General features: G+C 40.1%; 1 protein-coding gene across 1 annotated transcript in view; it reads right to left on the reverse strand.

Annotated features, from left to right (window-relative positions):
• The window catches only part of LOC142159457 (immunoglobulin kappa light chain-like), a 34,452-nt gene extending 27,725 nt beyond the window's left edge, over positions 1-6,727 (reverse strand). Inside the window, exons 1-2 of the mRNA XM_075214357.1 lie at positions 6,458-6,727; positions 5,874-6,201 (exon numbers count right to left, since the gene is read on the reverse strand). Coding sequence (XP_075070458.1) covers positions 5,874-6,201; positions 6,458-6,500 — 371 coding nt within the window. The 5' untranslated portion in view covers positions 6,501-6,727. The remainder of the gene's footprint in view (positions 1-5,873; positions 6,202-6,457) is intronic.
• Between the last annotated feature and the right edge of the window lie 3,365 nt (positions 6,728-10,092).

The following is a 10,092-nucleotide window of genomic DNA, read 5'->3' on the forward strand; positions in this document are numbered from 1 at the left end:
TTTGGAACAAGGCAAATCAGTAATTAAGTACAATGAAAAATTACTCCAAGGTCGGTCTGGAACAGGAAGAGGATGCAAGAGCCCATAGGGAGTTTGTTGAGGGACTTTATGTTGTGCACAGATGGAACAATACACTATAAAATATTCCACATCAAACTGTAAGGAAGGCTACTTCCTTAGCTGCAAAGTATCAGATCCTTAGCTTTCTTGCTCCCGTGATGACCAGCGAAACGTGAGGCATGAAACCATCTTAGGAGCTTAATGCACACAAAATGGATAGCAACAAAAGTCTTCCTGTGAGGAATTTTTGTGTGTAGGGGTGGTAGCCGCAATGCAATCAGGATTGATGATAGGTCTTGTGGTATCCAGATCTGCAGAATCGATAGGATCAAAAGAACACAAAAGAGCGTCCGCTTTTTTATATTTAGAAGCAGGTCTGAATTTAATAATCATAACAAGACAAGAGAAAATAGAGACCATCTGGCCTGTCAAGGGTTTAAACAGGAAGCGGATTGCAAGTACAAGAGGTTCTTATGATCCGTATAGTTGGTTACAGGGAACTGGGCTCCCTCTAGATGGATGAAGTCTCCACTCTTCTAGAGCTAGTATAATAGCAAGGAGTTCCCCATCTTCAATACCATAATTCCTCTCAGCTGCAGATAATTTCCCCGAAAAAACCACAGGGACAAAGTTTCCCAGATGCATTTTTTTGAAACACAAGAGCTCCAACACTGGTGGAAGATGCGTCAACTTCCAGGAAAAAAGGAAGAGTGGAATTAGGCTGCTGGTGGCAGGTGTAAAAGCCTTTATAAGCAAAACAAAGGCTTGAACTGCCTCGGGGGGCCATAGTTTGCAATTGGTGGACTTCTTGGTGAGTGCAGTAATGGGAGCGACTATCGAGAAGAACCTTTTGATAAATTGCCTATAGTAGTTCTCAAATACCAAAAACCGTTGAACCACTTTGAGACCTACAGGTTGCAGCCAATCAATTATACCTCTACGTTTGTCAGGGTCCATTTGCAGCCCAGAAGCAGATACCACGTATCCTGAAAAGGAAGCTGATTTTTCTCCGAGACATACTTCTCCAGTTTGCAGAACAAACAGTCTAGTTGAAACCAAGAAAGGACGATGGACACATGTTCTCGATGGGAAACAATGTCAGGAGAGAATATGAGGATGTCGTCCAGATATATGACCAAGAACTGGTAAAGGATGTCTCAAAAGATTTAAGGGCATCTCTAGATATTTAAAATGAACAGAATGGATGTCCGGAAGCAGAGGTCTAACAAGCCAATAGGTCATTCAAAGGGAAACATCAGGATGTAGCACAAGGGTACACAGGGAGAGCCAGTCACCAAGTGGTAGCTTGTTCCTCTGACACAGCTGCAGTCTCAAAGTGAGCTTTATATTCTCTGCAGATTGTATATGTCGCCTCCCAGCCATGATCATGTGACTGCCCGAATCCGAAACTGGTGACCTGTACACAGAGGCGGGGGAATCGGCAGCACAGAAGTGTAGAGCAGGTAAGTTTCTAACAATTATCTTGCTGTCTCAATGTAAGCATGAACCCAAGATAACCTTTAAACAGCTAATATGTCATTTATTCCAACAGGGCACCTCACCATGCTCAGCTACATCAACCTCCAGTGGTGAGGAAGTAGGACAAGAGTGGATCCCAGGAAGGAAGCAGAGGATGAGGGGGTTGAGGAGGAGTTTGAGGTGGAGCATGAAGATGGGCAGCCCATTGATTTGGATGATTTCCATGAGGGCCAGGAGGAGGATACTATTGAAGAATGTGAGTATCTTAAGGTAATAATATTGGATATTTTGTGGGATTGGTGAGACAGCATTGAAGTGTAGTCATCAGAAAGCCTTGATTACACACATCAATTACAATATACCTTGGAAACCTTTGCCACTCCACGGGTGTGTGCCATGATGGCCTTAATAAGTGTTCTCCATCCATGGCTTCTCTTTTAGAATAAAATAAAAAAAAATCACACAAAAAATAAAAATGTAAATTTGTACCATAGTGAAGGGACATAGACTAGTATCTAAGATATCCAAGATATTTTTAGTCATAAGGAAGTTTGTGATAAGGATAGCAGGGCTCAAAAAATTTAGACATCTCCTATCACTATTATGAACAAGATAATCGTTTGCTTCCCATATATACACTATTATGGTCTCAAATTCATTATGGCATTATCTTCATATGGGATACAATCACATATTGGCAAAAATTAAGAAATTTTTACAAACTTTAAAATAAAATTTTAAAAAAAACAACAATTCAACCCACAAAAACAGCTTAATCAACTGTAGTGCTGCCAACTTAGACAGGAACGAACAAAAAATGGGGGTCCAAACAGCGTAGCTTCATCCCAATTTCACTATTACCAGCACTAGGCTTTGACTGCCTGGCATGGAGGCACTATAGTATGGAATCCCACAACATGGTGACCCCCTACCATTATGGCAACCAATCCCACATTAGTCATCACTGGGCTCCATTCCCTCCAGAGATGTGGTCCTCCACCGCCATCCACCCCTCTCTAGGGATACCCACCCCTGCACTTAAAGCACTATGGCCCTTCCCACAGCTCTGAGCGGTGGGTGGGGGTAATATTAATAGTATAATGCATGAAAGTATTTTGCACTGGGTGCACTACAGGTCCCAGGAGGGCCTGGCTGCAGACTCCATGGGTGCAAGGCCATACTGGGACCTGTAGTGTCCCAAAGAAACATGCAAATAAAACAAATGCACAAGTGTAAACATCATTTTTAATGCCCTAAATTAAACACATATCCATTGAACATGTTTATTGGTCACCTACATGAAGGGTCATTCATCTGTAATACATAGTGTGATTCAAATAAAACCAAATCCCTGGTAGATGGTGCAAAATCAGCTCCTAAGAACTCCCCTGCAAAGTAACCTCAAGCATGCTATTTAAAACAATCCAAATGCTTAACGTACTCTAACGTACTTGAGCCATATAGTCGGAAAATGGCACATGTAGTCAGACGAAGTGGTATGTCAATGTTACGTGATGCAAATGGCTTATGAACAAATTCATCTAGCTACATATCTCGAGATCTGCCCCTTGATGAATTCGGGAGTGTACAAATCATGGCTACGTGCATATCATACTGAGGGCGAGTAGCGCTCGGAATGTGTACCTTAATGAATCAGGCCTATTGTCTGTATGATTTTACTAGATAGATATTTTATATATGATTTTACAAAGTAGTAGAATTTGAGCACCGATTACTTGTATTTGAGATATATATATATATATATATGTATATATGGCACAGAGGTACCTCACTCCAAGGACAATGCCCTCTTTACTTGCACCATTTAACGTTGTGCCCTCTCATCATATTTTAAATGTCTACTAATTCCGCTGTTCATAGTTGTCCACTGTTGTCTTAATGAAGGATTATTAAAATATGCCACCGGTACATTTGCTTTATCCAATTCAATTCTAAAAATAATTAACCATACTTAGCGATTCTCTAACTCCATCAGATAGCATAAACCATCCATCATTTCTCCATCTATATATGTATTCTTTGTCAGGTCCAAAATCTGTCCAGTTAGTTTCTCAGAATGTAGACTTTCAATTGCATTGACAAGACATGTTTTGGGCAACCAAATCTACATCAATGTAAGTATTATACATACTGTCATGAGTGGGAAGGGCGATTATTATTTTTATTTTACATATTTCTTATACGTCACTAATAGAACATATACATTTTATTTATATACATTCTTTATTTATATACATGGGTCTTGGGGCACCACCTGCGCTGCAAGTCACGGGCAGTCCCCTTTATCCCGGGGTTGGACAAACCTTACCCAGGGAGAATGATTTTCCTCCCTCTCTCCCCATAAATATACACAAGTCCCCTGGATTGATTCAGAAGGGCAGCATTATAGCACAGAAAATTTAAATAAAACAAATTAATAAAAGTCATGGTCTTGGCAACCGGTGAATATTCAGGCAATGTACTGTGTGGCTAATGTTTGAATTGTTGTAATATGGGTGCAAGACATCTTCGTCTCTCAGCATCCTCATTTATTTATATAGTGTATTGTGCTGTGTAACTATCTACTGATGCCTTTGTCCATCTAATGACCATTGTTACTTCCTCTCCACTCTCCATAATGCCTGTATAAAGTTTAAAATACAATACAACTCTCTAAAAGAGAGACATTTGTTTTTAGCATTACAATATCTTCCTTCAACTGTGTTAATATTGGTCAGAGAATTGTTTGCTCCTTATAAGGTACATGAGTAGATGGTGTATATAAATTAAGTCATGCTCTGTCTCAGAAGCCGTGCTATCTATATTGATGGCTGGCTCAATAAATGAACAATGCTTTATCGATATCTGGACATTCAATTTCTTTATCAGTGGCATAGCAGATGACTTTTTTTTGCAGCCACTGCAATGTTCTACTTGCAGTTACTGAATGCCCAAAATGCCCAGAAAAAATCTTCTAACAAAATCTCCCTTTTTTAAATGAAGATTTCACTGAATGACCCTTCCAAAATATAAATGTATTGAAACATAGAAAAGATTGCAATGTATAGAATTTTTTGGGTGGGTCTAGCTGCGTACTGACCCTCACTAACAGCCTGCTTTAAATATAGATTTCACTGAATGTTCCTTCCAAACTATAAAAGTATTGCAAAATAGAAAAGATTATAATATATAGCTTTTTTTGGGGTGCGCAATTGCTGGTGAATCTCACATGCAATCTCCCAGGATTTTTCAAAATGATTTCACTTGTCACTGATCTACACAAGATTAATTTCACTAGAAAAACTTTCACTTTAAAAGAAAGAAATCTGTTTGCTTTTTGGATTTTGCTGCTAATAGTCTGACAGCAAAAGCAATGTTTTTCTCAAAGAATATACTAGTTAGTTCAAAATGATGTTTATCTAACTCAGTCTGTATATCATACTTGCCAACTTTTGGCAATTTGTCTTCCGGGAGGTCCGGGGGGCAGGTGGGTGTGTGGGGGCTCGGCGAACGAATCGCAACATTTGGCCCTCCCCTAATCTGTCATAACCATTTTGGCCTATAACAGCAGGGGCCACGTGAATTGAGTCCTAAGCCCCGCCCTCACCACTTAATTAACTAAGGCCCTGCTCTCCCGGGAGTCCAGGAGGACTCCCAGAAATGTGAGAGTCTCCCGGACATTCTGGGAGAGAGTAGGCAACTATACTGTATATACAGTATATTGCTACTAGATATATGCAATGCATTAACAACAACCATTAGCCACTAGTCTGTGTAAAGTGTATTAAGATTTCAATTAAAAGCAGTTGATCAGCAAACTATTGTAGCTGACTATTCTCTATAGAATTGCTTTACAATAATGGCAGGATTCCATTGCTTTCCTATGTCCTATGTACACCCTGAAAGCTATTTTGTCAGCAGAAAACATCAGCTAACTTTCTCCCTACACGCTGTCTCTTCTACAATGGCACCTGAGAGAACAGGGGCGGACCATATATACAAAAGATGAGAGCTTTGGAAAAAAAAAATCACTTAAATAATGTTTCACCTCGTTTTGAGATCAGAGTTTGGCAGGAGAAACCGAGTCACAACTCAGTTTCACTCAGATTCCCAACGTCGGATTTCGCTGGATTTCACATAATCCGAACCACTCAGGTGTACATGTGTGTGTGTGTGTATATATTATTGAAATTACTGAAAATAAATATACAAGGTTCAATGTGGGAAATATGAGGCTCAGGACAGGTGCATAATGCTTATATTCTAGTGCTTGTGTTGTTATTTGTGTCTAGTTTGCCATACATCTGACAATCTGTTACTCTATTTATTTGTACAGTGTTTGTGCTGGTTTATACCAGTGTGTGCTATACCAGCTGGCACAGTAGTAGGTTCCTTTATCTTCATCTGTTAATCTATATATGTTCAATATATAGTCATCTGATCTCTTTTCAGGCTTATACTTAGTCGTGTCAATTCCTGATTCAGGAATTCCATTATTACTAATATAGAGAATTTTCTTCAATCCCTCATTTTTTTTCTGCACATACCAGTGAACATAAGATGCCGAGCTGACCTGGCAAGTAATGCGAGCTGTTGACTGTCCATCTCCAATCTTCTTGGTCATAGAATTCGCCATAGGCTGTATTGTAACAGGTTCTACACCTGGATGAAATGAGATAACAAAGCAAAATGTTAAAAATTTGCTTCTGTAGGTCTTCTCTCCACCATAGATTGCATGATGATTTGGAGCAGAAACTTTCTGTTGTCAAGAATCATTAACACTGTATCCAATTCACTTGTATTTCCTTTGCAAATGGCACATTTGAAATTAATAGGCTATTATTAAAAAATGATGGTGATTGTTAACAATTATGTTGGTGTAGTTTAATGCCAAGAAAATACTTCTAGGAATACCTACATGATATATAGAAAGTGAGGAGTAAAGTGTGCAGATACAACATTGCTTAATTCTAGTAGGAAAGATTTCCACTATGAACAGTAAAGAAAATTATACTGTATTTTGCAAACTGTCTAATGACACCACTTCCTCTTTTATGACCTTGATGACTCTGTTACTGAAAATACCACATAACTAGTATTTAGCATGATTGTTAAAGGAGAACTATCCCATAATTGAACAGACAGGGACATATTTGATGTATGAACTTTATTTTATACAGTGGTCCATTTTACAAACTTCCTGCACCAGTTTGACAGGAATCTCATATCACTACTCTGTTCTGTTAGGACATACTTTCACTAGCTCTCAGTCTGTGGCTTTCTGTTTTCCTTCATTCTTTTTAACAGACCTGGTTAAAAACATATTAGATAAAATAAAACTAAAAATGTAACTTAATTTTTACAGAGGCAAAAAAAATACATTTCAAAAATACATACCTTAATTTCTAGGGTCCATAACTCATACCATATACATACAGTATATTGCAGTGGTTCCCAAACTTTCTTAGCTTTAGGCACCCTTAGGGTCTCCATGATTCTTACAAGGCACACCTAAGACAAAAAACGTGACTGCTCATAAAAAATATATAAAATATTTGGATAAAAATAACACAATAAATATTTAGGTCAGGAAAGAAATACATATTAAGTTGTTTGCAAACATAATACACATAAAACCAAGGAAGAAGAATATTTTTATATTTTTTTAAATTATATTTCTTTCAAAGAACAATTTACAGCACTCATTGATAGGAATAAAATCAAACAAAATAAAACAATAATATTTAGAAATATCATCACTCTGCACCCCTTCCTTTACCACTCTGTGTCCCTTCCTTCATCACTCTCAGCCCCCTTCTCCACCACACTGTGCCCTCTCCTCCACACTGTGCCCCCTCTTCATCACTCTGGGCTCCCTTCCTTCTTCACACTGTATCCCCCTTCACTATATCACATACTGTGTCCCCCTTAACCATGTCACACACTGTGTTCCCCAGTTCACCATGTCACACACTGTGATTCCTCTTTCACCATGTCACATACTGTGACCCCCCCTTCAGCATGTCACACACTGTGTCCCCTCCTTCAACGTGTCGCACACTGTTCCCCCCTTCACCATGTCACACACTGTGTTCCCTCCTTCACCATGCCAAACACTGTGTCCCCCCTTCACCATACCACACACTGTTTTCCCTTCTTCACCATGTCACATACTGCGTTCCCTCCTTCAGTGTGTCACACACTGTGTTTCCCCCTTCACCATGTCACACACTGTGTTCCCTCCTTCACCATGTCATACACTGTGTTCCCTCCTTCACCATTGCACACAGTTAGTGTAGGACTGGGGCATGAAGGCCCCCGGGGGACTGCAACGCTAGGGGCCCACCAGAGGGGGTGTGACCAGCCATCATAGAGGTGAGACCAGACACCAGAGGGGGAGTGGTCAGCACACGAAGGACCGCTAGCACCATAGTGTAGTATATAAAGAATGCAGTGTGTATATAAAGAGTACACAGTCTTGACCTGCCCCTTAGATTAGGCAGAACAGTCACCAAAAATAGGGATTGTCCCACTAGACCAGGCTTGGCTAACCTGTGGCACTCCAGGTGTTGTGAAACTACAAGCCCCAGCATGCTTTGCCAATACATAGCATCTTATTGCTGGAAGGGTATGCTGGGACTTGCAGTTTCACAGCACCTGGAGTGCTACAGCTTAGCCAAGATGCAGTTGTTACTAGGGATCGTAATTTCTTATCAGACTGCCGCCCACTTGATCTGTCATTCTTAAGGTCAGTCCTCCTTTCTTGTAAGTCGGCTAAGTCATTTTCGTTTGGTACCATCGTGGTAGTCAGTGTTATTAGCACCGTTAAAGTGACTACCACCAATATTTATGGCATATGAGAGATGAAGGAATATAAATTTTACTGTCTGAATAAATTATCTAAAAAAACTAGCCCTGATGTTTAGTTTGAATGCCGGGAGAGCAAATTGGAAAATTTGCTGTTTGCAAATGACTTCATTGACACATTGCAAACACTACAGTCCACATTCAGAACAACTGTTGAGTTTTCCTGACAAATGCACCTTTCCTTCACAATACATTACTAAATAAGATGGGAAAGTTAATTATCAAATAAGAATGGGAAAATCTAATAATGAAGTAAAAAATACCACACAGGATGTGCAGTGGATCAGCATATTTGCAATTTTTTGGTCAAACAATAGCCACTTGTTCTGATTGTTATGTATACCCTTTGCTATTGAAGGTTTATACCATCACTGTTTACTGGCTAGCAAACATACAAAACTCACATCACAGTGCTGCCAATTGCACATTTAGACTACCCCCATATATTAGTTTGATGTTTTACAGACTTTTCCCAATATGTTGCTTGTATTATTGTCCTTAATGTAGCAAAAGTCTAATTTAAATAGTAATAATTTCCCCATATCTAGTGCTTATTTCTCTAATATTGTGATACAAGTGCCATTGTAATGGATGAATAGGCTTAAATATTTATACTCCAACATGATGCAAATCTATATACCTGTGTTTATATTCCATAAATTCGATCTATATATGTTATCCTTATTTTGGGCAGGTAAGTTGGCCTGAATTAAATTGTTCCACTTTCAGTATCCTAGAAATTCAGCATGGCTGGTGCAACCAAACTTTAAAGCAATTAGCTTACCTTCAATGCTGGGTTAAGGGGGAAGGTATAAGAGAGGTTGGTGGTCTATTGTTGGGGCAGGTGAGTGAAATTCATTCAACACTACAAGACCTGATGGCTGGGTGTACTCAGGATCTCAGAGTGCACTATCTCCAGCTATTAGAGTCCAGCAAATGCTGAGAGAACCAAGACTCTGAAATGCTCTTATTAAACACCTCCTTCAAGGTGTCTCTAGCTATAACCTCTACAGTCATGGCCAAAAGTTTTGAGAATGACACAAGTATTGGTTTTCATGAAGTTTGCGGCTTCAGTCTTTTTAGACCTTTTTGTCAGATGTTGCTATACAGTGGCGCACGCAGGGGGGGTTTCTGAGTCTCCAGAGCCCCCCCCATGCGCTAACTAAGTGGCCGCTATAGCTGCACTGTCCTATACAGCAGCCGCGGCGCTGTCAAAGAAGCGTCCGCGGCGGTGCTGTAGTGTATACAGCACCGCCGCGGACGCTTCTTAGACAACGCCGCGGCTGCTGTATAGGACAGCGCTGAGGAAACGGAGCTGCTGCGCATGCGCAGCAGCTCTCGCGGGGGGTGGTTTTTTTTGGGGGGTCGGTTTCCCCCCGACAATCCTCCGTTCGCCCCTGCTATGGTATACTGAAGTAAAAAGCATTTCATAAGTGTCAAAGACTTTTATTGACAATTACATTAAGTTTATTCAAAGAGTCAATATTTGCAGTGTTAACCCTTCTTTTTTAAGACATCTGCAATTCGCCCTGGCATTCTGTCAATCAACTTGTGGGACACATACTGACTGATGACTGCCCATTCTTGCCTAATTAATGCTTGGAGTTTGTCAGAATTTGTGGGTTTTTGTTTGTCCACCCGCCTCTTGAGGATTGACCACAAGGTCTGAATGGGTTTAAGGTCTGA

The sequence above is a fragment of the Mixophyes fleayi genome, chromosome 5 (genome assembly GCF_038048845.1).
Source record: "Mixophyes fleayi isolate aMixFle1 chromosome 5, aMixFle1.hap1, whole genome shotgun sequence".
Taxonomy (NCBI): domain Eukaryota; kingdom Metazoa; phylum Chordata; class Amphibia; order Anura; family Limnodynastidae; genus Mixophyes; species Mixophyes fleayi.